We start from the raw sequence: 24,373 nt of genomic DNA, 5'->3' as shown, positions 1-24,373 counted from the left end.
AGCTGAACCAAACACTCTTCTGCTTTCGGGTTCAGAAAGCTCAAACACACCCTAGGCCGAGCGTAAAAAGCAGACTGTTCTATAAAAGTTGTATTATCTAATATGGAATTAGTCTATGCATATTCTCACCAGCGGTTCAAAAAGGTTGAACAGTACACGGCCAACGAACTTTCCACGGTCAACAAGAATTTTATATCCATCACCTGCCAATTTTCTATCAAATCGCAGCAGGCGGACTGCTAACAGATGGAGAAATGCAACGATAATAAAAATAAAAATATAAGAAAATACATTTATATGGAATAAAATAGTATAGATTTCGGTAAATGATTCGTGAACAGGATTCAGTGTTCCGGATATAAAATCGAGTTTTCGGAAGGAAGAGTCTCGCCTCGTGCCTGACCGCTTCCCGGTTCAACTCGCCGATCGCGTCGTCCGTTGCGTCATCATCCGCAGCCTTGACCTTGAGCCCTTGGTGATCAACAGAAAACACCAACCGGGCGGCGCACGACGTGTCGAGAAAGACATCCGTTTCCTCCCGCGCACGAGAAAGGACCCGAACCAACCATCCACACGGCCACGCCTGCCCCTGCCCAGACAGCCCAGTGCCCACCGCGTGCGCCAGCGCGCGCGTCACGTGGTCAACTGACCGAGCCTCGGGCCCCACACCGCCAGCGCCCCAAGCGGTGCGGCGCGGGAGCCGAACCCAACACCCCAAGTCCCAACAACCCCCTGCCGCCTGCAGGCTGCAGCCTGCAGCTCGCCTGTTGCCCACGCGCCGCCCGTCCCCGACCGGTCCGTCCTGGCCGTCCGTCCCAGCCAAACGCCGCGCCAACCGAACACAAATCCCTCGCGCCGCGTACCCCAGCTAATCCAGTGACCCACCCCACCAGGCCCACATGCCCGACGCCTCCCCTGGGCTCCTCCCGCGGTCCCGCCCTCGGCCCTTCCCTTTCTTTCCCTCCAAGAACAGGGGAGGGGAACCGCCGCGCCCGCCCGCCGCTGACGCCCGGGCCCCGCGGCCGCGCCGTGGAAGGTACGCAAGGGATTGGGTGCGGCAGCTTTCCCGTTTTCTTTCGTGTTCTCCACTCCCCTCGTGGGCTCGTGGCCTCCTCCCCCTCCGTGCAGTAAGAATAAAAAGGGAGGCGGATAAATAAATAAAAATCCCGCCGCAAAATCGCGCACCTTCCCTTCTCCTACGGCGCGCCCTACCCCCCCCCCCGCCCCCCCACCCCCGCCTGCTGCCTTGCGCGGCTGGCCGCGCCAGGCTTTGTCTCGCCTCCTGCCTCCTCCCCCGCCCCGCGCCGCTGCTCCTATTTCGCCCCCCGGCCCCATAAATTCGAATCCAAAACGCGACCGGCGCTGCTGCGGCCGTGGGAAAGGCCAACGCAGAGAGAAAGGCCAACGCCGTCTTCCCTTCCTTCCTCCTCCAGGAGAGGAGGCTGGGCGCACGCAGCCGGCTCGCTAGGGTTTCCCCCCTTGTTCTCGGTGGACGCGCCGCCGCCGCCGCCGCCGCGCGCGCGGGACCCCGACGAGGTCAGGTGAGTACCGCCGCCTCCAGCTCCACCGAGGTCGTGTTCGGGGTAGGGGGGATCTCGCGCCTTCGGGGAGGTTCAATTCGTTCGGCTGCTAACCTGCGGCGCGGCGGGTTGGGGGCGACGGTGGGGGACGGTCGCGCCTGATCTGGACGGGGCGCGGGTCGTCGGTGAGGCGGATTTGGGAGTTCCTCTCCCGCGTGGTGGAATCGGTCGCGGGTTTCGGTCAAATTTTGAAATAGGACTGTTGGATTTGGCACTCGTATGGTTCGTTCGTTCGTTCGCGCGATTTCGTTTTGTTTTGTAGGAGTAATCACAGGCTGGGGAATATTTAGCGTTTATCCTTTTTTTTGCGGTGAGTGATTTGTGCTGCCTATCGGCATCACATGCGGCCGCTTTTTCCGAAGGATAGGGTGCAAACGTGTTCCGCTGGAGATGTTTCCGAATATTTTGGATCGGAATCCCCAATCCTGGGTTATTTTTTTCTCTCCAAGGAGGGTTTGATTTATTCTAACGGCGATTTTTTTCTTGTCGATTTGGATTCAGGACCTCGTTGATGCCAATGAGGTGCAGTTGTCGGTGATTACCCTCGAGCTGCAGCCGCGTACCCATGCCTACCATCACGCACTACGTGCTGGACCCCTTCCTTGAGACAGGGTCGCCAGCGCAGGTCCAGAAGGCGCCGTCCAAGCCGCCGCCTCCTCCTCCAGACAAGGCCACACCTGTGCCGGTGGTTCCTGTTAGGACGCAGACATCGCCGGCATCTCTCTATGCCACGCCGGAGAGCACGACCCTACCGGACTCGCCTTCCTCATTCCCAGGAACCTGGTCACCGTACATCATCAACCATAAGAGGCGAGGTGCCTCCCTTGCCAAGACCCTCTCCCAGGGTGATGCTGTGAGTGAGGGCAGCCAGCTGAAGCTCCCTGCGATACTGCCTGGTTTGCCCAAAAGTGATGAACCCATTGTAGTGCATGAGCCTGAGTTTGCGTTTCAGCAAGTGGGCAATGGTCAAGCTGAAGGTGACAGTGGTCTGGAAGAGCCTTTGAATGGGCAGGATGAATTGCTCCAGAAGGTCGAGGGATCTGTGGCAGCTAAAATCCTGCAGGATCAGCCTGAGTTTGAGTTTCAGCGTGGAAGTCTTGAAGCATTCGTGAGGCCTGTCAATGTTGGAAGGCCTTCAAATGGTGGGGCACCAAAGAATGCTGAGACTGATGCCTTCTTTGAACTTCAGGATTCCATGAGTGTGGCTAGCAATAATGAGGTTGATGATGTTGGCATGCATGAGCGGTGGTGGAAGCCCAGTTCTCCTCTTGGGACGTCTGTTGGCACACCTGGTGCAGAATTCTATGATGCCTTTGAAGGTACCAATCAGTTTACTAAACTTATTTTTCTTTCATATCTATATGTATGCCAGGTATGATGGTATTACTGTTAAAACAATGTTGAAAATTATCTTGTTAGCGAGTGCAATATTCTTTAGCAGATACTCTAAATTCCTGGTTCACTATAGCAATAGCTCATATATCAAAAACAGTAGCAGCTTAGTTGGAGAAATATCCTTCTATGGTTTCACCCTTAGATGTATGATTAATCGCATTATCTCTGGGTTATACTAGTTTAGTTGCAGTGTATTTTAAAAGTATGATTGATTGTACGAGTTAATTCTTTGACATTAACAATTTCTCCAGTTCTAAAGTTCAATGGACCAATTTTCCCCACCTGATACTTTTTGTTGTGGAGCAATTTATGCACACAACTTATTGTTGAGATACACAAATTTCATCCTACATATGATTTTCCCATGGTATGTGTTAGTTTCAGGGTTTCTACACGGAGTATGTGTGGTTTGAAACTTCAACACTTATACAAAGTCTTTAGTTCCCTTTAGGGTTTTAGTTTTTTTCAGGAGTAATAGTTTTGATTTGCCTCAGTCATCTATTGCATTGTAATGACTGATAGCATGAGCTATCTCTTGAACCCCCAGTGCTGGGAATGTTTAGGGTAGGCTAAATATTGCATGGGCACAGTTTCAGTTAATCTCTTCGTTCTACTGGAATTGCTGGATGCCTCTTTGTTTATTCAGAACTAGCGATCACTATGTTGCTTTTGTGCTAACTCCAACCTTTTTATCTGTCTAAAATTTAGAAATATCCAGTGATGGTGGAACTCGATCTTCTCGAGCCATGGATGATGATCTCCGTGAAATGAGGTTGAGTCTGTTAATGGAAATAGAGAGGAGGAAGCAGGCAGAAGAAGCACTTGAGAACTGGCAAACAGAATGGAGGAAGCTGAGTCACCACCTATCTCTTGTTGCCTTATCACTTCCATCTCCAAGTATAGCTGAGAATACTGATGATTCAAGCATGGATCCTGGAGCTGAGTTGTGCCAACAAATAACTGTTTCACAACTTGTAGCCGCTGCTATCGCACGGGGTTTATCTCGTGCTGAAGTGGAATCAGAGATGGAAACTGTGATTGCAGCAAAGAACTTTGAGATTGCAAGGCTGTCAGATAGGGTCCAGTACTATGAAGCGGCAAACAGGGAGATGTCTCAAAGAAATCAAGAAGCCATTGGTAAGTACTTTTGTCATTGCAATTAGTATATTTATTGTCATGCTTATCACTGCTCAAAAGCTGACTACTTAGCAGCATTCTAGTTGGCACCTAGGCATTGGCTTTATCCTTCTGTGTAACTCCTAGTGGTCTTTAGAACACTGCATATTGCATAGTATTTCCTGATCTTTGATAAATTAGGTAAGAGATGAAATATTTGTGGAAACTGGATACAAAAGCTACATGCATTCTATGTTACATGTCCAGATTATATCATATCTGTTTTCTAGGTCTGAACTAACACAAAATATGTTCAGTTGTCTTGATTAAGTCATCTTATTGTTGGCTGCTTTGTTCCAGAAGTATTGAATGGAAGATTGCATATGACCACCATGCATAGATTGTTTCTCCCGTTGCTTTATGTCGCATGATTTTAGTGCTGTAATAGATTGATGCTTGAATTATTTTTTCTTATGGTTTGCAGAGATGTCAAGGCAACAACGGAAGGAACGTAAGAAGCGACAGAAGTGGTTCTGGGGTTCAGTGGGGCTTGCAGTCACCCTTGGTGCCACAGCCATCGCCTGGTCCTACCTCCCTTCATCGCAGCCCCAAGCAAGTGCAGATTCAAATAGCCCCTCCAGCGAATAGAGCTAGGACGAAGACGTATCTCATCCTTTCAGAAGCCTAACAAAGCTCTAACTATACTCCTAGAGGAAAAAAAGGTTGTATAAGTTTTCTCTTTTGGCGATCGGCTGTGATCGCTACAATCCTCATTTGTCGCTTCCTCTGTAAAAAATGTTGGATGGGCCATCTCCGTTCAGGATTGGCTTCATTCCAATCACCGTAAATCTCTTTGCATAGCTGGTTGAGCAAATAATATGAGGAATGTCGACATGGTTAGTAATCCGTGCCCAACTCAAGTGGAGTTGATTTTGTCATCTACAGTTTTGTTCCTGTTCTCAAACTAAGAGATGGATCATGGAAGTTTTGCTGTTTCCGAATTGATTTAGACTCAGATTTTCCGATTGTAATTGCATCTAGCATGGTTATGCTCTCTGTTTGGGTGATTCTTGTTTACCCTAGTGGAGTTTTGTAGGCTGAATACAGTGCCGTCACCCTTCATGGCTATGCTCGGCAATTACAAAGGTCCTGCCAGATGCCACATCTAGTTTGCATTCCTCTAATCTCGTGCTGGATAGCCACTGGCAGTATTTCGAGTAACGTTGCTGGGCGCAAATAGTACCCGGATAATGTTAGCTCTTGTACATCATGCTACTTTGATCTTGGAACATAGTGTCAATAGAGATATACTACAATTCACAGCTTTGTGGATCACCGCGAAGGATACTTGTTTTCCTCAGCATCATTGGGGAAACGAGCCTGGAACCATATTCGCCAATTAAATGTTTCTTTTACAGCCATTTACAATTTACAATTTCTCCATATCTTCATAAACATAATGAATGGTTTCTCACGTGCTCTATTTTTTTTTTCCAGAACAGAATGGAAGCAACGAAGTATTAATATTCAGCCAAAACTAAAATCCAAGCAAAAAACGAGTAAAAAGGAAAGTAAACCATAAGATCAATTATTTGCTATTACACGTGGAGGAGCTTTCCCGCATTAGTAAATAAAAATGAATTATAGATTGGAACTGAATTTTTTGCTCCCGTGGGCTTTGGAACCATGATGACTTGTAAGCTTCCCTTCAGAACAGTCTCCAATGTGATAATCCAAAGTCCAGGCAAAACAGTCTGCTACCAATCAATCTCCCATTGCCTATCAATCAATCTCCCATTGCAGGCCTGCAGCTAGGAAGTACAATCACTCATCCTTGAGCCAATAACGTATCATGTAGATGCCAAAGCCAACACAAAATACTGATGATCCAAGGATGACTACAATCCGGACCAACAGTGAAGCAGCGAATGCCTCCTGCACAAGTGAATGCCAGAGCACAAACCATAGAGCACCGAAGGCAGATCCTACAGCAGCTCCCACCATGACCTGGTTTAGTGTATGAAGGCGCTGGGACACCCGTAACCATGACTGCACATGAATAGGACCAGAGTTAGCTTGCAGCCAATGACATAAAACTACAGCCTGATGTTATGAGAATGGAAGCATTCATGATATGATTGAACATGCAGGAGCCTCCAAGGAACACTTCACTAGACCAAACCGAGGGACGGAGACATGGTATAACTTAGTTGGGCATTATTCTTACCAGATAGGCGGCCACTGACAAAGTTGCAGGCCCAAGAATCACGGTCAGATAATTTGTCCCAATCCAGCAGTACACTACATTTCAAAAGAAAATAGATGAATCACACATTTTGTTATACTGGAGAAAAAGGGTATTTGATACGTATTAATCATGGAGGAACAGTAGGTATGTGCTAGTCTCAAGGATTTAGAGTGAAAAGTTTGCTTATCTTTGTTTACTGTCATAAAAATCCAGAGAACAAAATAAGTATGTCATATCTAATTTAGTCTTACTCATTTTATTGGTTGGCAAGGAAGAGCCACAAAGCAAAGCAAAAAAATTTACTAATAGAAATATATATATTATTATCAACACACTTAAGCCATCTATGTTGCATAACCAGCCTTATGCTTCTAGCGTTGGCGCAGGAGAGTATATTGAAATGTCATATCATGATTAAATCATATCCAAACACTGGATAAATTCTTAAGTACTTACATGAAAGAATTAGGACGGTCGCAGCATAGAAAATGGATTGTGCATGGGATGATGGCATCCCAGGATCAGACCGCAAAGCTGATGAAGGTCTTTCATGGTTTAGCATCTTTTTCAGAATCATTGAAAGCAGAGAGTTGGCAACCGCACCCAGCGAAATCCAGATAATTTCAGCATCATGCTTCCAAAGAACTGCTAAAGTAAAACAACCGGCCACCAGCCACTTACTCTGGCGCACAGTATTTATATTTCAGCACAGGCCCATAAGCAGATATCACAAAGCTAAGCTTAAGTTCTAGTGAAAAAGGTCATTTCAAATAGTATAATGTTTGTCAGCAACTCGACACGAAGCCAGAACATCCTAAATTCATCACTGAAACTTTCCAGATGCAATTTTAAAAATTAGGGCATTTAAATTCAGATTCGAAGATTCTACATTTCAGTTTTGAAATACCATATGAAAACAGTCTAGCTCATGAAAGTAGAGATCATTACAAGCTGCAACTAGACATCTACAAAGATAAACAGATTGTAACGCTAGGGCATTGCACATTCCCTATAGATTGAGGAATCAGAATATGCTGGAGCTTTAGTGCCTTTTGGTAAGCTGTTTGGTTCTGTGCAACCTTCTTTTCAGCTTGGCTAGCAAGTTTCAGAGTCTACTAAGCTCTTCTGCATGTCCTAAAAGTGCTGTAAGACGAATGTGAATCTCAGAATCTTTCGGGTTGCACATTTGTACCCATGAAGTCAGACTAGTCTTTATCAAGAACATCCCTAGCTGATAGCTCAACGCCAAGAAAAAACTAACCATCCGGTTCAGCGCCGCCTCGACGGGCGCCCACCGGCTCGCCTCCCTTCTCTGGCCGGGCGACTCCTCCCCTCCCAGCATCGGGTCACTCTCCACGGAAACCCCGACCTCCGGCAACGGCTCCCCGCCGCTCCCAACCCTGGCCATCTCGGCCATGCGCAAGCCCAGCCGCCGCAGCCTTGGCCGCCTCCGGGTCCCGGGCAGCAAGAACCGATCTTTGCAGGAGCGCGGCGGTCGACGCAGCGAAGCGATTAGACAGGGGCGAGGCGACGGAGCTGGAAGCAACAAGCAGGGCATGGCTCCTGGAGCGGCGACCAGCGGGCGCGAGACGGCGCGGCGGGAGCTGAGCCAATGGAGGAAGGGAGCATCTCGACGGCTCCGGGGGGAGGGGATTAGGGAGCTTGCCGGGGTTTGGATGGATTGTGGTGTTTGGCAGGTTGCCCCTGCTGTGGTTGACGCCTTGTTTGGCCCTGGGACGATTGGAGGAGAGGCTGGGAGGAGGACGGAGGGCAAGACAAGCAAGCTTGGGGTGTTTTGCCTGTTTGGTGCGGTTGAACTTTGGTGGCTGTGCTCTTGCGAAAAGAAGCTCCTATGCTCCTATTTATGTTGTCATGAGATTTTTTTGTTGAAAAAAAAAAGTCATGAGATTGATTATCAGCCGGGAAGCCAGGAGAGTTCGTGAGGTTTAAAGTGAACAGGAGCTAGGACTAGGAGGGTTTTTTTTCTTTTTTTTTGTAAGAGGAGCTAGGAGTTTATCACGCGGGGAGATTTATTCCATCCGGGCGTGATACAAAAGGGCCTGTTTAGATCCCATGTAAACGCAAAAACGTGTAAACGCAAAATGGCGGCTGTAAACGCAAAAAAACCGTAAACGCAAAATTTTCGAAGGAATCTTACCAATTTGAAGTACTAAATGAAGTCTATTTATAAAACTTTTTACATGGATGGGCTGTAAATCGCGAGACGAATCCAATGAGCCTACTTAATCCATGTTGCGACACTGATGCTACAGTAAACATCCGCTAATTATTGCTTAATCATGGATTAATTAGCATCATTAGATTCGTCTCGCGATTTACAGCCCATCTGTGCAAAAAGTTTTGTAAATAGACTTCATTTAGTAATTCAAATTGGCAAGATTCCGTTGCAAAATTTTTTTGCGTTTACAGGGCCCAAATGCAAAAAAAAAAAAATGCGCCGGTCCGTTTAGATGCGTAAAGACAAAAACGCTGTAAACGCAAAAAAAAATTTACCTTTATGCGCCGATCTAAACAGGCCCAAATGTTCAAATGCCTTTTTGGGTGGGGGTTGATGGCAGTGGCACGATGGTGGTTGACGCATGGTTGTGAATAAAAACTAAGCCCCATTCCGTACGAAGCAGCCCGTACCATCGACAGGGCATTGGGGGACGGTACGCGCGCGTAGACATCACGGAGCAACGTGATACCAGCATTGGTTCTATAATGAGACGAAAAGCATGTTTAGTTAACTATTACGTATAGTTTGCCGTACTTCTTTTTAGGTGTTTGGTTCACGCTATAAGTTTTGGCGTGCCGCAGCTTTTTAGCCATAGACTTTACAAGTCGTACGCTCATTATTTTAGTCAAATCTTAAATAAAGTATGGCAAAATTTTGTGGCTACTTGTAATAGCTAACCAAACAGAACCTAAGTAAGCATATTGTTGAGTCCCTGGAGCTACCCGTCCTCATTGCGATCTTGTTGATCAGCAGGGTCTCTCTCTGTTTTTTTTTTGGCCAAAACTGATCTTTTTTGTTCAGTGGGCTTTGAACTGTCATGTTTCATGAATATTTACTCATAATAATTTCTAATTTGTCCAGCAAGAACGTTTGTTACCAACTGCAGCTGTGAGGTACAATCACTCAGTCTTGACCCAATGGCCCATCATGTAAACGATGACACCGACACAGGATGCTGCTGATACGAGGATGGCCGCAATCTTCGCCGACGGCGACGAAGCAATTGCCTCCTGCACGAGCGAGCGCCAGAGCACAAACCACAGGGCACCGAAGGCAGATCCTACGGCAGCGCCCGCCATGACCTGGTTCAGCGTGTGAAGGCGCCGCGACACCCGTAGCCATGACTGCACACGGATAGGATCGGAGTTAGAGATTGCAGAGGACGCCTTAAATTAATTACAGCCTGATGATGATGCGAGGATGTCAACATTCAGGGATATGACTGGACATGGTTCTTACCAGATAGAAGGCCGTTGACAGAGTTGCTGGTCCAAGGATCATCGTCAGATAGTTTGTCCCAAGGTAGTGGTACACTGCATTTCGAAACAAAACGGATGACTTGCACATTTCAAAAGTTGTTTTTCTTAATCTTGAAATAAAAAAACTTGAGCCAAAATTAAGCATATCATATTAATTTTTTTATAGTTTTACTCATCGTTTATTTATCAGCATGCAGAGCCACATAGCGAAACAACAAAAAGTTGCTAAAAGAAAACAATGCTATTATCAACACACTTAGTAGCTCTTTGATTTTATAGTGTTGGCAGGAGAGCGCCGTATCATCATGGTTAGAGTAAGTTCGAACGCTGGAGTCTTTCTGAAGTTCTTACATGAAAGAACTAGGAACGTCGCAGCATAGCAGATGGATTGTGCATGGGAGGATGGCATCCCAGGATCAGACCGTAAATCTGACGGTCTTTCATGGTTTAGCACCCTTTTAAGAAACAGTGAAAGCAGGTAGCTGGCAGCCGCACCCAGCAAAACCCACATAAATTCCACATCATGCTTCCAAAGACCTGCAAAAACATAAGAAGCCGCCACCAGCCATTTGCTCTGGCACGCAGCTTTATGATTTCAGTACAGAGCCTAAAATTCCAAGTGAACATTATAAAGTTTATTATGTTGTCCAAAAGTGCCATGTTATAAAAAATATTATTAAATGTAGAGGCACCACTTGATACTCGCTGCATCTCGAAATAAGTTGTTTAAAAAAAAATCAGAAAGATTAGCATCTTGGAGAAAAAAGACTTCATTGTCCTCCGTTAATCATGTGCTCCTGTTTCTAAAGCCATTCTGATTTGTGGCATCTGTTTGGTGGCAGTAGATTATTGTGAGACAAAAAAATTTCTACAATCAACTTGCTTTGAGATGTAGGGATTATCACAAAATTCCGTGCTTAAAAAAAATCAATTAGCGTGGTGTAGCGGGATTGTGTCTATGAAAACCCAACATGTTACATTTTCTACCCAAACAAAAGATATCCTGCCAAAGTTGGATCTTGTGTAAGACTAATTCTAATACATTTTATCATGTCAATTTTCCAGAGTTGCCAAAGGCCAGTCCCCATGGAGGGAGGGACTAAAATGAAAGATCATTTCGATGACACTAACAAAACTTTTGTAAAGCAAAAGTGAAACTCAAGATCATTTTGTACAAACTGGTATTCATCAAGAACATGAACATCGTGTGTGTGTGTGTGTGTCTATATATAAGTTCCATGCCAAGAAGCACTAACCACCCAGTTCAGCGCCGCCTCCACGGTCGCCCACCCGTTCGCTTCCGGCGACGGGCCTCGCAGTTCGTCATCTCTTCCCAGGTCCTGCACCGCGCCTCCCTCGGCGGAGACCCCGACCTCCGGCGACGCCCCGCCGCCGCTCTCGACCCAGGCCGTATCGGCCATGCGCACGCCGAGCCGCACCCTTGGCATCCTCCGCGGCAACAAGAGATGTTCTTTGCATTGCAGGTGGCGTCGGCTCGACGGGGCGGTCAGGAGGAGGCGAGCCCTCGGAGATTGAAGCAACAAGGAGGACATGGTTCTTGGAGAGGAGGACACGGGACAGCGAGGAGGGAGCTGATCTAATCTAATGGAGGAAGAGAGAGCATCTTGGGGGCCTCCGGGAGAGGGGCATCTATGAGGTTTGAATGTTTGGCAGCTTCGCCCCATGTGGTTATTTTTTTTATTTTGAGGGTCACCCCACGTGTTTGACGGCAATGGCCGTGGATGGACTGGGGAGAGGCAGGGACGACCGAGAAGACAGATGGAAGAATAATAAAGTGCACCGGTGATTCTTGGATTGGTTGAGGCGCTGACCGTTGAGCTTGAGCACATATCAGTTGAGTACACGGTCAGTCCTATTATTTTCGTATCCAAGACGAAACTAAAAATGAAGGGCGTCGTGCACTAATATAAATAGCAAAGCACCAATCAGTTGATATTGTGCAAAGAAAATATTTGTCACATTAAAATTATGTAGAGAAAACAAAATTCATCTCAAATGGTTTCTACCTAGTTTGCATCTTTTTTGAGAGGGTCTCCAGGCAAGAAGCCGGTCTGAACATTTGTACTAATATGAAAAGTTGTACATATTTAAATTTGCATCATGGGGAGTGATTGAGGGTTTTCCAGCAAGAAATTATGTTACATCAAGGCTAGAAACTCCACGGGTACAGAAAAGCTTTGTCCGACACAGCATGGGATCTGTGAGACCAAAGTTGAACATGAGCCGAAATCGCACGCATTGTGACCAGAGGCTGGATGTGCTCAGCGTTGAAGACCAAATTTGGCATCTATAAAGCAATACTCATAGAACTTGCAAATCACAATAGTTTATGTCTCAAATCCATCAAATGTTGGCTTGCTACAAATATGTAACGAGCGTTCGTTCAAAAGAAATATGTAAGGAGCAAGCAACCTTAAAGTCGGAGTGGAGAGAAGTGAAAATGTGAAAGATGAGCATCATTCATGCTCTGATATTTGGTGGGTGTGGGCGAAGTCTCGGGGAGTGTTTGAATACCCCAAACTAAACGTTATTGCCATATTGGATGTTTAAACATTAATTAGAAGTATTAAATATAAATTAATTATAAAACCAATTGCATAAATGGAGACTAATTCGCGAGACGAATTTATTAAATCTAATTAGTCCATGGTTTGATAATGGTGTGCTACAGTAAATATACGCTAATGATAGATTAATTAGACTTAATAGATTCATCTCGCGAATTAGTCTCTATTTATACAATTAGTTTATAATTAGTCTATATTTAATACTTCTAATTAGTATCAAACATCCGATATGATTGAACTAAAATTTAGTTTAGTCACCCGGATCCAAAGGTAACCTCTAATGCTTGATCCTGTCTCAGTGTGTAGCTGTGTTGCGAGTACGCAATTTGTTGGCAAGGTTGCACGTGTGGCTTCATGTTCTCCCACTTCGCGGCAACTTCTCAGCGGTCAATTTCGAAGATCTGCACTGACAGCATAGCAGCGTAGACTTTTCATCTCGTGTCGCCTATGTTTTGACTTCTGAGGGCTGTTTGTTCCATGCCACGTGAAGGAAGAAAACTGCATGCGTTCAAAATGAGGGTAGAGAAGAGGAAAATGACAATTAAAATCATTATTTTAACGAGCAGTGGCAAATGAGAATCAGCACTCGCCAATCATGAACAAGAACTTCTATCGCTTCATAGAGACTGGGTGCGTAAGGTTAGGATTTCCAAACTTTGGTCTCATAGAAGCGTTAATGTGAATGTGTGTGGGGATATCAATGATTACTGCTCCTTCTATTGAAACTACTTGTTATTTTGGTTTTATTGTGAGTCAAATTTATTTAATTTCGACCAAATTTATAGAAATAAGTATCAGCATCTACAACATCAAAAAAGTTTTGTTAGATCCACAGTAAAATATATATTGGTAGTATATTTATTTGTTATTGTAAAAAGGTTGGTTAAAATTAGAGATGTTTGAATTAGAACAAATCTAAAGTGACAGGTAATTTAAAACTGAGGAGTATTAGGCTAGTCTTAGTGCACAATTTCATAGCATAGTTATCAAAACTGAGAACTAGGTAACTGTGCCGATTTCTCTCTCATCCCATGAAACTTCCTCCTTCTCTTTCCTCCCTATGTCAATAAAATTGATGATATGGCATGAAATTTAATGCTATAAAATTCTTCAAACCTATCAAAACTGATATTCATGCAACGCAATCTCTTTGGTCACTGCACTTACAAACTCCTATACAGATCTTGTGTGGAGACCGATTTACCGAAGAACCTTTTGCATGTTAAGCTGCTAAAGCATACTAGCTTTCAGAGCTAGCGAGGTATTAAAATCATTGATTGTCCACGCTTAGAAATGCAAGTGGTATCTAATGATATTTTATATTTTATGGATCAACTAAATAATTACGATGGTATACCATCCTAGTTTATTTTTTCTTCTAAATTAATCATGCATAATACCATCCTAATTTATTTTATCAAATTTTTAGATGATCTAATAATCTAAAATAAATGTAACTTATATCTCTATTCACACCACATCCACGGCTTCTTGAGGGATTATGTTGGCATTCCTCTTTCTCCCGGGTTGCTCACCTGGTACACGACGACCCCTCCCCGGAGTCAAGAAATCACAGCTCGTTCTCTCCCCACCGCCGCCGCGAGGCTCGTTTTCTAACAAAAAAAATAATAAAAGTACTCTGACCTGATGAAGTGGACCCAAACTTGTGTTTCGCCACACCATCTCTCTCTCTCTCTATTCCTTCAGTCCTCGTGGACGAAAGCCATGGCCAGGAGCCGAAGACAATCCCCCTCTGGTCCTCCGTCCCTAAGCCCATGATATGTATGTAATTTTTTAATTATACACTGCAACTCAAACACTCACAACGCATATATACTTTTATAAATATATATACGTAAACCCTACTTCTATAAGTATCTTTAAAAGCTAAACCGACAAATTCTCGAGATTGATAAAGTCACCACAGACGTCTCATCTCGTTATCGACGGAAACGTCATCTACCACTAAAAGCACGAGCTGTTAAATTATAAAAATTCACTCTCACGGAAGTCAAACCCGGGACTTAAGGTGCTACCGAGACTCTTACTCTTTCGCAAAACCTCAACAGAAATAGAGAAATATTGTATTGTCTTTGTCTAAAAAAAATGCAACTCTCGCCTCCCAGAAGTTATACAATTTTAAATTTGATCAATTTATATAAAAAATTTACTAATATTATTTATATCTCTAGACAGATTTAGTATAAAAATATATTATATAATTAATCTAATAAGATTTATTTTATAATATTAATATCAATATTATTTTGTATAAATTTAATTAAACTCGTCGGGAAGTTGCTTTGTTCGTCGGACGGAGGGAGTATCTTCCCTCGCGCTGCCACGCTCCTGTCTCTTCCTCTCCTCCGGCAAGCAACCGCCCCACCCGATCGCTCGCCGTACTTGGGTCGGCGGCACCCACCAGCCACCGCCAAACCCGCCCACGGCTGACGCGAGTTTGGACCCGAGTTCCGCTTGTTGTTTCTACCCACCCCGACAATGTCTGGCGCCCGCAAGATGTTCGTCGAAATGCCAGCGTTTGCGAGAAATCTACTAGCTACCACTCCGCGCCTCCCATCCATCGTGGCCGTCATGTATCCACCCACGGGCGCCCTTCCTCCGAACGACTTGCCCCTGCATCTAGAAGCTTCCTTCCCGTCCAGGCATCCGCCGACCGGGCCGGTGAATCTGCATCTCCGCATCACCTGGACGCGCCGGCGTCTGCGTGGCGCGCGCGGTCGGGCGCTGCGATTGGCGCGCAAGCGCGCTGGATCGGCGGGGGCCTTTCGGGACCACGGAAACCTCGCCCGGGCGACGTGGGCGCACCCGGGGCACGGCCGCCGCGAAATCAAACCAGGAGACGGCACTTTACTTGACCGCTGCCTCGCCGCGCCCTCGCGCGCGTATGGAGGGGGACGTAGCCGCGCCCTGCGCCACCAGTCGCCGCGGCGCGCTCGGCGTGCCACGTGATCGCCGAGAAATATCAGCTTGCCACGGAGGATTCATTCACCTGCCGCGCTGAGCCGCTGGTCGGTGATTCGGTCAGTTGGCTCGCTCGTTCCCGCGCGCGGCTGCCTCCTCCCCACGCTGTCCCGGCCGCGCTACTGTGCGAGCGCGTCCGGCGGCGGCAGCGGCTGGGGCCTGGGGGCCGGTCCGGCAGGAGCAGCAGCATGTCGTTTGATATCCTCTCTGGCAAGTTGCTATTCTCGTCCTGCGCCGCGGCGAAGCCCCCGAGAAAGAAAGTGATCAAGGTTCTTGCTACCGGTGCTTCGCCGTCGACGCCGTCAAGGTCGAGGTCATCGAATTCCTCTTCTCTCCGCCCACGGCGCATACGAACCGTGCCATCGAGTCCCACCAAGCAGGCGCCGCAGCCTGCCGTCCGCAGCTCCAGCGGCACCGTGAAGAGACGAGGGCGGAGGAGCAAGGTCGAGGAAGAGCAAGGCGTAGGGGGAGGAGAAAAAGGGGGTGAGTGCGTGCCGTCGACGGAGGAGGCGTCTATCAGCGTGGGAACGCTGTACCAGAATGGCGACCCGCTCGGGCGGAAGGAGCTCGGCCGCTGCGGAGTGGAGTGGCTCAGGCAGGGCATGGGATCCATGGCGTCCAAGCTCGCTGCGGCCGAACTGGAGGGCGACCTCGCCGGCGCGGCATTGGCTCTGGAGTGGGGGTCGGCGGAAGGCAGGCTTGGGTTCGTGATCCAAGCGCAGCCTTACCTCTCCGCCATCCCCATGCCTCAGGGCCTGGAGGCGCTCTGCCTCAAGGCCTGCACGCACTACCCCACCCTGTTCGACCATTTCCAGCGTGAGCTCCGTGATGTTCTGCTGGGTTACCAGAACCAGGGGCTCATCTCCGACTGGCGAGACACGCAGTCATGGAGGATTTTGAAAGAAATGGCCAATTCTTCGCAGCATCGGGCTGCTGTGCGCAGGACATCTCCACGGCCTAAAGCCATCCACAGCAGCATTGGTATAAGCCTTAAAAAGGTGAGGCTGATGCAGGCCAGAATTGAAGAATTCGTTAGGCATATGTCAGATCTTCTTCAGATTGAGCGAGATGTGGAGCTGGAGTTTACACAGGAGGAGCTGAATGCAACTCCCATTCTAGATGATGATTCCGAGCCACCCAAGCCGGTCGAGTACCTGGTGAGCCATGGGCAGGCTCAGCAGGAGCAGTGCGACACCATTTGCAACTTGAATGTGATCAGCAGCTCCACTGGTGAGGAAATAATTTTGGTTACTTCTTTTTGTTGTATGTTCAAATTCTATCTTCGGTTGCTTTGACATATTGAATGAGAAAAATGTTTCCTGTTGTCTCAAATCACCACTTCCTCAGGGTTGGGAGGCCTGCATTTGGTTCTTTTCAGAGTTGAAGGTGGGCATAAGCTGCCTCCAACTACATTATCTCCTGGAGACATGGTTTGTGTGAGAACATGCAATAGCCGTGGTGAGGGTGCCACTTCTTGCAAGCAAGGCTTTGTTTATAATTTTGGGGAAGATGGTTGCAGCATAACAGTAGCTCTGGAATCACGCCACGGTGATGCCACATTCTCTAGGCTATTTGGAAAAAGTGTGCGAATTGACCGGATTCAGGGATTGGCTGATGCCCTTACATATGAGGTAATGAAATTCTGTCACAGGACACAAATTTCTATAATTTCATCATGTTCAGTATTTAAGACCGCTTTGAAACTTGTCAGTGGTATGATAACAATCTTATGTAAATGTTTGTAGTCTATTGTGCTCTGCAACTTTGCCTGTTGCAACTGTGGCTTCTCCAAGCCACTCTGCATTAAAGAATCATTTGACCATCTTTCCATTTCCTGAACTGAAATCTTGTTCTACTTTTAGTATACATCGCGATATATCCTGCATTAAATTGGTAAGAGATAAGCAAACCAGAAGTAGGGAATCCCAATGTTAAATGGATATATGAAGTAAATAAATCTTATTCTTTCACAGTGCTTGTTCCAAAAGGCTGGCTTGTGTATTTCCAACACAATGTTATTCTTATCTTATTACATAATTGAGAAGTCTGTCTTATCCTCCAAAGCATTTGATTTGGCAGCGCAACCTTGAAGCGTTATTGCTTCTCCAAAGGAACGGTTTACATAAAGATAATGTTTCCATTGGCATTGTGGCAACACTGTTTGGGGACAGTAAAGACGTGGTGAAGATGGCGAAGAATAACCTGACTGATTGGGATGAATCAAGTGGACCTGATCTGAGTCTACCAGAGAGGCATGCATATGATGCCTCCCAGTTAAGGGCTCTCAAATTAGGCTTGAACAAAAAGAGGCCTGTTCTAATAATCCAAGGGCCTCCTGGCACGGGAAAGACAGTCTTGCTCACTGAGCTCATTGTGCGTGCTGTCAAGCAGGGTGAGCGTGTACTTGTGACTGCTCCAAGTAATGCGGCAGTCGATAACATGGTTGAAAGTTTGTCGAGTAGTGGATTGAACATTGTGCGAGTTGGAAACCCCGTTCGACTATCACCCTCTGTTGCTTCGAAGTCCTTAGGAGAGGTTGTGAATGGCAGACTTCGACAATTCAGAAAGGAGCTTGAGAGAAAGAGAACAGACTTAAGAAAGGACCTGAGGCAGTGCATAGAAGATGATTCTTTAGCTGCCGGCATTCGCCAACTGCTGAAGCAACTTGGAAGGGATCTGGAAAATAAAGAAAAGGAAACAATTAGAGAAGTGCTCTCCAATGCACAGATTGTGCTATCAACTAACACAGGGGCAGCTGATCCACTCATCAGGAGAACTGGGTGCTTTGACTTAGTAATTATTGATGAAGCAGGGCAAGCAACTGAGCCTGCCTGCTGGATACCTATATTGCAGGGAAAGCGCTGTATTGTTGCTGGGGATCACTGCCAACTTGCACCCGTTATATTGTCAAGGAAGGCCTTAGATGGTGGGCTTGGTAAATCTTTGTTGGAAAGAGCTTCATCCTTGCATGATGATTTACTGACGACAATATTGTCAACGAAGGCCTTGGATGGTGGGCTTGGTAAATCTTTGTTGGAAAGAGCTTCATCCTTGCATGATGATTTACTGACGACAAGACTGACAGTCCAGTACAGGATGCATGATTCAATAGCCATGTGGGCATCTAAGGAGATGTACAATGAGTTGCTCAAATCCTCTCGTTCAGTTGCTTCACATCTTCTTGCTGACTCTCCGGTTGTCAAGGTATACACATTTGCACTTTTAAGTTTCAGGTGTAAAATGTGGGTGATCTTGCCTACCACTCTCTGATTCAAGGTCAATGCTCAAGGGCCATGATCAAATTCCCTTGTAGGTAAATTTTTTTAAAAAAAATGTTGAGCACTGGATGAAAAAGATGGAAAAGTTTCAGAATGGCCAATGAATTCATCCCCTTGTTCAATTGAATCTCAAGCCGACACCATTTGATCTCTAATAACCTTTCTTAATTCATCCATCCTATAACTTCCTCCGAATCCTTTTCCTATTTGGCTGTTGTAGGTCACTTAGGCTAAATTTAGGGATTTATTGAGCTTTAAAAAGTAGGTTTCGCAACTTGATATGCTATGCTTCTAGCAATAAAGCTGTTAGGAGCATCCATTTTTTTGACATTGAACAAACACTGCATAAGCAACCATGAACACTACCTTGCATTGGTTTTACAGCAGTTTCTTGATGGCCTTCCTGAATATGCTTGTTTCATTTCTGGCGTACTTTTAGATGGGCGTCTTAGCTTCTTTTTTTAATCATGCATTTCATGAGCTAATCTACCTTTAGGATGTCCTAAAAATGTTTTGTGTAGTCAAACTGTTTGAGCTAAATGTATTTGAATATTCAGAATTAAACATTTGAAAACAATATGGTCAAATTACTCTTGAAAAGTAATTTCATAATATTATAAGTATTTCTGTATTTTGTAGATACATTAGGATAGAAATTAGTGTTCAGAGTAATGTCTCAGACTGTGTAGCCATCCAAAATGACACGTGACTGGATGGTGTTGTTTTTACCCAGTCAGTTCTGTTTAGATGTTTAGTTCTTACATGGTTACACATGTTCACAGATTGTTTGTTTTACATTTTGGTTCAAGCTGGTTGGCAATTATATGAAAATTCCAACAAAGAAAACACTAAGATATTCAGGATATAACCTATTGTTGGAGATTGTAAAAGCCCTCAATATAACATCTTTACTGATCCTAATTGTTTTACTCAACTTGGATTATTTAGCTCATGTTGTTAAAATGTAGGTTGGCATGGGCATGTATTTGGGTTCATTTTGTGCTGAACTTCCAAGAACATTTAGTTATATATCATATCTAGATGTAGGAGGTAATTGTTCACATGGAATTTTATGTGTGAAATAAACAGTTTGATCCTAACTGCCTCTGGACCAAACCCAAAATGCCTTAATTATTGTTATTTTGCCTATTTATTTGAACGTTTTTATTTAGGATTTTTTTCCTTGAATGCACTTTGTGTTGCTACCTATCCTGAATCCTTTAACAAATGCAGACCTGCCAATTGGATCTGATTTTGTTTTTTATTTCAGGCAACTTGGATAACACGGTGCCCGCTGCTCTTACTTGACACCCGAATGCCATATGGATCCTTAAACATCGGTTGCAAGGAGCATTTAGATCCTGCTGGCACAGGCTCATTTTATAATGAAGGGGAAGCAGATATAGTCACACAGCAAGTTCTTAATCTTGTACACTGTGGTATATACACATCTTTTACTTATTTGCTTGAAAACTGCGCGATATTTTATCATGCTTTTCTTTGCAGTCCTTTTTTCAGCCCTGACTGATCATACATAAGGATTATCAGTCACTAGTCAGCATTGATCAGCAGACTCAGTTGTCCCTAATCTTTTTATGCTTGGACTATGGAACTGACAAGCGCCTAAAAATAATGATTGCAGGAGTGTCTCCAACTGCAATTGTTGTTCAGTCACCCTACATTGCTCAAGTGCAATTGTTAAGAGAGAAGCTAGAAAAATATCCAGAACTTTCTGCTATTGAGGTTTCAACCATAGATAGCTTTCAGGGGAGGGAGGCAGATGCAGTGATCATATCAATGGTAAGCATAGTAGCATATCTGCTCTCTTTCTGATTCCTGCATCATACAAGTATGAACGAGATTCACAGTGGCTGTGCCAATCCAATAACAATTCATTTCGTTTTCCATTTGAAACTCCTTGAGGCTGCAACATCTACTGATCAATATGTATCTGTGTATCTATTCTAGGTTCGGTCGAATCCACTGGGAGCCGTAGGGTTTCTGGGCGACAGCAGGCGCATCAATGTGGCTATTACGAGGGCACGCAAGCACGTCACTGTGGTTTGCGATACCTCCACTATTTGTCACAGCACCTTCCTGGCCAGGCTCCTTCGCCATATCAGGCGGTATGGGCAAGTAAAACACGTTGCCCCTGGTTCCTTGGACGGGGTTTCTGGCCTCGGCTTCAGTCAACCTACTCTCCCCTCTATCAGTTGACACACGGCAAATTACAAACACTCTGTTTGAGCATGTATATATGCAAACAGCTGAAGGCTTTGTACATACACACAGAATTGGAAGCTGAGAGGTCATCATATGGCCGGCCTGTTCTAGATATATCCATGAAGAGGATTCAAACAGTGATTCATGGATAGACAGCCAAGACCGTCACAAGGTGATGATGCACGGGCAATCTGCTGTTCAACTTAACTGGGGGTATGGGGCGAGTCAGTCTTCCATTTAATTTTTGAACTGATGGACAGGAGGATGAGTATTCAGGAAGAGGGAATCCTGAGTATCACTAACCTCTTGCTTGCCTGACACGATGCTCCTATTGCTGTAAATAAATTACTGTCAACAAGGATACGGACCCAGTGCAGATTACAGACATGTACAGCACATTGACAGTTTCATAATTGAGTTCCAGGCTTTTCATCCTGTGCTTTTCATTTGGAAGCTACAGACTTGGAGCAACATGTCACGCTGTCGACATTTGAAAGGTATCTCTGAACTGTCCTATCTTCCAACTCCAGTCTTTTCCCTGTCATGGCTGTTGAATTTCCTGCTGCTCCTCTGCATCATGTGCGTGTAGCCCTCGCTCTCCATCTTGGGAAATCATGGAGGGATCCAGCTCCCCCCACGCAATGAACTTCCCTCATATTATCCTTTTGTATCCCGCTGCAATTTTCCAATTTTGTGCTGCTATGCTATGCAATCTCACACGATTGAAGTTCTATCAACAGAAGCGAAGTGCATTTTTTCACATGAAATATCCACAACACGATTCCGCATGCCGCTTGTGCCCTTGTGTAATATCATGTGCATTTTTTTTTCTTTTTGCACACGGAGCATCGTGTATGAGAGCTTTCAAAGTTGGGCGCTGAAGCTGCAACCAGCCATGTGTACTGAAAGACAAACTCTCATTTGGTAGAGTGAGCCAGTAACCTTCGTTTTCTTGCGACCAGAGCCTCACAATTTTGTCGATTTGTATTAGTTTGTGAGCAATTATCAGGAACGCAGAATCGCCAGCCAGAAAATCTGCGGTCTTTATTTTCACCTGCATTTCTAGCGGTCCAGGAGTGGGGACTGTCTCCCCTCCAAGCATGAGATCTTTCTCCCATGGCCTCTCTTGGCTCGTCACTTCTGATGTTACCGAGGGACACTAGCCGAGCCAACCTTTACTCTGTAAGGGCATTTTGTGAAGGTGATTGTCTATCTGATTCTTGTGAATCTCATGTGCAGTGTCAGATGACAGCAAGGTGAAACATTCTTTGAAGAATGCTTGCTGCTCCAAATTTCCGAACAGCCGCCGCTTCATGTGAAACAGCTCAAGATTCTACGGAAAACCAAACTGCACTTCATGTTCGTTCTCTCATAAATCGTAGATAGAGGTGTATCTGATCACACGCCTCTATTACTGGATACAGGATCTCCGGCTTACACCTGGAAAGGACGTCAGTTCAAAATGGAATTATGCTGGTTCTCCCGGGAGGATTTCCATGATCGTGTTGCGGAAATTTAGAATAAGTCTCAGGATAAAATTCGGTTCAAAGGTGGAATAAGAAGATGAGTGCGCTGCGCAGATACCTTCGTGGTTGGGCATCTCACACAAATGGGGTATACAAGCAGCAGAAAAACTCCCTACAATCTATTGTCAATGATTTGGATATCGCTGCTGAAGTACGGGACCTATCTGTAGCTGAGCGTGATCAGCTAGCGTAGGCCCGTGATCAGCTGACCAAGCTACTACATGAAGAGGAGAAGTATTATCAGCAGGAGATATTATGCTAGGAGACAATAACACAAGATATTTCCAAACGATTGCCAATGGCAAACATAGGAAAAATAGAATTTTTTTCCCTTGACCATGATAACCAAAAAATTGAGGGTCAAGAGAATATCAAAGCATACATAACATGTTTTTATAAAGATCGGGATGATATTTCTCAAGTCATAACTCTGGAGAATGAATTCCTAATAGCCCCTTATGCAGAAGAGAAAGTTTGAAACGCAGTTTTTGTATGGAACACAACAAAGCGCCTAGGGCGGATGGCTTCCCTGGTGAGTTTTATCAAAAAAAAATTTGGAAAGTCATCAAAGTGGATCTGATGCAAATGTTCCACGATCTTCATGCTGGAATATTACCACTCTTTAGCCTGAATTTTGGTGTCATAATCTTACTTCCAAAAGTCCAAGATGCAAACCGCATTCAACAGTATAGTCCAGTATAGACCAATTTGCTTCTAAATATCAGCTTCAAAATCTTTACTAAAGTGGCCACCATAAGAATTAACTTCATAGCGGATCATTTAATAAGTCCAACTTAGACAACCTTTATGCGAGGACCTAACATCCTAGAGGGTGTCGTTATCTTACATGAAACTGTGCATGAATTACATAGGAAGAAGCAAAGTGGGGTTACATTGAAGATTGATTTTGAGTAAGCTTATGATAAAGTAAGATGGCCATTCCTAATGTAGACACTACAAATGAAAGAATTTTCACCTAAGTGGATATCTTGGGTTGAATTCATGATTTCGGACGGAAGCATTGCAGTTAATGTTTAATGATGATGTCGGGTCTTTTTTCCAAATGAAAAAAAAAGCCTTTGACAAGAGGATTCTTTATCTCCATTACTTTTTTAACATTGTTGCTGACATGTTAGCGATCCTCGTAAAAGGAGCGAGGGATGATGGTCAGATAAATGGAGTGGTACCACTTCTGATCGATGGTGGTTTATCTATTCTACGATATGCAGATGAGACAGTACTTTTTATGGAACGAACGAGTGCCGGTAGAGTGAGCCTTGAACGAGTAACTTTCGTTTTCTTGCGATCAGAACCTCACAATTTTGTCGATTTGTATTATAGTTTGTGAGCAATTCTCAGGAACGCAGAATCGCCAGCCAGAAAATCTGCGGTCTCTATTTTCACCTGCATTTCTAGTGGTCCAGGGGGAGTGGACTGTCCCCTCCAAGCTCAGATCTTTCTCCCATGGCCTCTGGGCCCATCACTTCTAATGTTACGCGGGACACTAGCCAAGCCAACCTTTACTCTGTAAGGGCATTTTCTGAAGGTGATACTCTGTCTGATTCTTGTGAATCTCATGTGTTTCAAGCAGGCTCTGGATCGATCAGTACAAGAGATGTGTCAGATCACAGCAAGGTGAGACATTCTTTGAAGAATGCTCGCTCCTCCAAATTTCCGAACAGTCGCCGTTTCATGTGAAACAGCTCAAGATTCTGCTGAAACCCAAACTCGTAGCAGCAAACATCTCCCGGCAGATTCTGCTTCTGCCTTCCGAAATATCATCATCGCCGAGGCTGACTGACCGCTCACGGTTCACCAATAAATTCTCGGCCCGATCCGGAGCTCCACTGTCCACTGCACGCAACGCCAACCGGTGGAGCTCGCATTTTTTTCAATTTTTCATGTGATCACCCACCTGCAAAGTCGAGCCTGTGGAAAG

At 45.2% G+C, this 24,373-nt stretch overlaps 4 protein-coding genes across 8 annotated transcripts; 2 read left to right on the top strand and 2 right to left on the bottom strand.

Annotated features, from left to right (window-relative positions):
• Positions 1-1,233: 1,233 nt before the first annotated feature.
• On the top strand, positions 1,234-5,029 carry LOC112881761. Of its 2 annotated transcripts, none has more exons than XM_025946618.1 (4): positions 1,234-1,541; positions 2,082-2,899; positions 3,684-4,112; positions 4,576-5,029. In XM_025946618.1, the coding sequence occupies exons 2-4, from the start codon at positions 2,146-2,148 to the stop codon at positions 4,737-4,739; spliced, it is 1,347 nt and encodes a 448-aa protein (XP_025802403.1). In that variant the 5' UTR covers positions 1,234-1,541; positions 2,082-2,145; the 3' UTR covers positions 4,740-5,029. The 2 variants fall into 2 exon arrangements, with proteins under 2 accessions (XP_025802403.1, XP_025802410.1); XM_025946625.1 differs by lacking the exon at positions 1,234-1,541 and adding an exon at positions 1,585-1,993.
• Positions 5,030-5,457: 428 nt separating this feature from the next.
• On the bottom strand, positions 5,458-8,188 carry LOC112881772 (lipid phosphate phosphatase epsilon 1, chloroplastic-like). 2 transcript variants are annotated; one of them, XM_025946641.1, is made up of 5 exons: positions 7,601-8,188; positions 6,796-7,021; positions 6,319-6,392; positions 6,055-6,140; positions 5,458-5,896 (listed from the first exon to the last, which is right to left on the bottom strand). In XM_025946641.1, exons 1-5 carry the CDS (start codon positions 7,895-7,897, stop codon positions 5,878-5,880), a joined length of 702 nt encoding a protein of 233 aa, XP_025802426.1. In that variant the 5' UTR covers positions 7,898-8,188; the 3' UTR covers positions 5,458-5,877. The 2 variants fall into 2 exon arrangements, with proteins under 2 accessions (XP_025802426.1, XP_025802420.1); XM_025946635.1 differs by having other exon boundaries at positions 5,483-6,140; positions 7,601-8,187.
• A 1,191-nt stretch (positions 8,189-9,379) lies between these two features.
• Positions 9,380-11,572, bottom strand: LOC112902930 (lipid phosphate phosphatase epsilon 2, chloroplastic-like). The gene is made up of 4 exons (XM_025972129.1): positions 11,094-11,572; positions 10,189-10,411; positions 9,818-9,891; positions 9,380-9,702 (listed from the first exon to the last, which is right to left on the bottom strand). Exons 1-4 carry the CDS (start codon positions 11,520-11,522, stop codon positions 9,478-9,480), a joined length of 951 nt encoding a protein of 316 aa, XP_025827914.1. The 5' UTR covers positions 11,523-11,572; the 3' UTR covers positions 9,380-9,477.
• A 3,859-nt stretch (positions 11,573-15,431) lies between these two features.
• LOC112881162 (DNA-binding protein SMUBP-2-like) lies at positions 15,432-22,857 on the top strand. Of its 3 annotated transcripts, none has more exons than XR_003226448.1 (7): positions 15,432-16,637; positions 16,755-17,038; positions 17,487-18,611; positions 19,956-20,124; positions 20,328-20,485; positions 20,654-21,405; positions 22,333-22,857. XR_003226448.1 is itself a non-coding variant. In XM_025945858.1 (6 exons), the coding sequence occupies exons 1-6, from the start codon at positions 15,596-15,598 to the stop codon at positions 20,900-20,902; spliced, it is 3,027 nt and encodes a 1,008-aa protein (XP_025801643.1). In that variant the 5' UTR covers positions 15,432-15,595; the 3' UTR covers positions 20,903-21,578. The 3 variants fall into 3 exon arrangements, 1 of the variants encoding a protein (XP_025801643.1); XR_003226447.1 differs by having other exon boundaries at positions 22,148-22,857; XM_025945858.1 differs by lacking the exon at positions 22,333-22,857 and having other exon boundaries at positions 20,654-21,578.
• Positions 22,858-24,373: the final 1,516 nt, after the last annotated feature.

This window comes from Panicum hallii, chromosome 1 (genome assembly GCF_002211085.1).
Source record: "Panicum hallii strain FIL2 chromosome 1, PHallii_v3.1, whole genome shotgun sequence".
In the NCBI taxonomy this organism is placed as follows: domain Eukaryota; kingdom Viridiplantae; phylum Streptophyta; class Magnoliopsida; order Poales; family Poaceae; genus Panicum; species Panicum hallii.
This window is presented reverse-complemented; position numbering and strand designations above follow the sequence as displayed.

Bases quoted from the DNA above. Each gene is read 5' to 3' on its own strand.
- LOC112881761 (XM_025946618.1), top strand. From the start codon at position 2,146: ATGCCTACCATCACGCACTACGTGCTGGACCCCTTCCTTGAGACAGGG. The intron at 2,900-3,683 runs GTACCAATCAGT...TCTAAAATTTAG, and splicing joins ATTCTATGATGCCTTTGAAG to AAATATCCAGTGATGGTGGA. The intron at 4,113-4,575 runs GTAAGTACTTTT...TATGGTTTGCAG, and splicing joins AAGAAATCAAGAAGCCATTG to AGATGTCAAGGCAACAACGG.
- LOC112881162 (XM_025945858.1), top strand. From the start codon at position 15,596: ATGTCGTTTGATATCCTCTCTGGCAAGTTGCTATTCTCGTCCTGCGCC. The intron at 16,638-16,754 runs GTGAGGAAATAA...CCACTTCCTCAG, and splicing joins TGTGATCAGCAGCTCCACTG to GGTTGGGAGGCCTGCATTTG. The intron at 20,486-20,653 runs GTAAGCATAGTA...TATCTATTCTAG, and splicing joins ATGCAGTGATCATATCAATG to GTTCGGTCGAATCCACTGGG.
- LOC112902930 (XM_025972129.1), bottom strand. From the start codon at position 11,522: ATGGGGCGAAGCTGCCAAACATTCAAACCTCATAGATGCCCCTCTCCC. The intron at 10,412-11,093 runs GTTAGTGCTTCT...GCTGCGTGCCAG, and splicing joins AGGCGGCGCTGAACTGGGTG to AGCAAATGGCTGGTGGCGGC. The intron at 9,892-10,188 runs GTAAGAACTTCA...TTCGAAATGCAG, and splicing joins GACGTTCCTAGTTCTTTCAT to TGTACCACTACCTTGGGACA.
- LOC112881772 (XM_025946635.1), bottom strand. From the start codon at position 7,897: ATGCCCTGCTTGTTGCTTCCAGCTCCGTCGCCTCGCCCCTGTCTAATC. The intron at 7,022-7,600 runs GTTAGTTTTTTC...ACTGTGCGCCAG, and splicing joins AGGCGGCGCTGAACCGGATG to AGTAAGTGGCTGGTGGCCGG. The intron at 6,393-6,795 runs GTAAGTACTTAA...TTTGAAATGTAG, and splicing joins GACCGTCCTAATTCTTTCAT to TGTACTGCTGGATTGGGACA.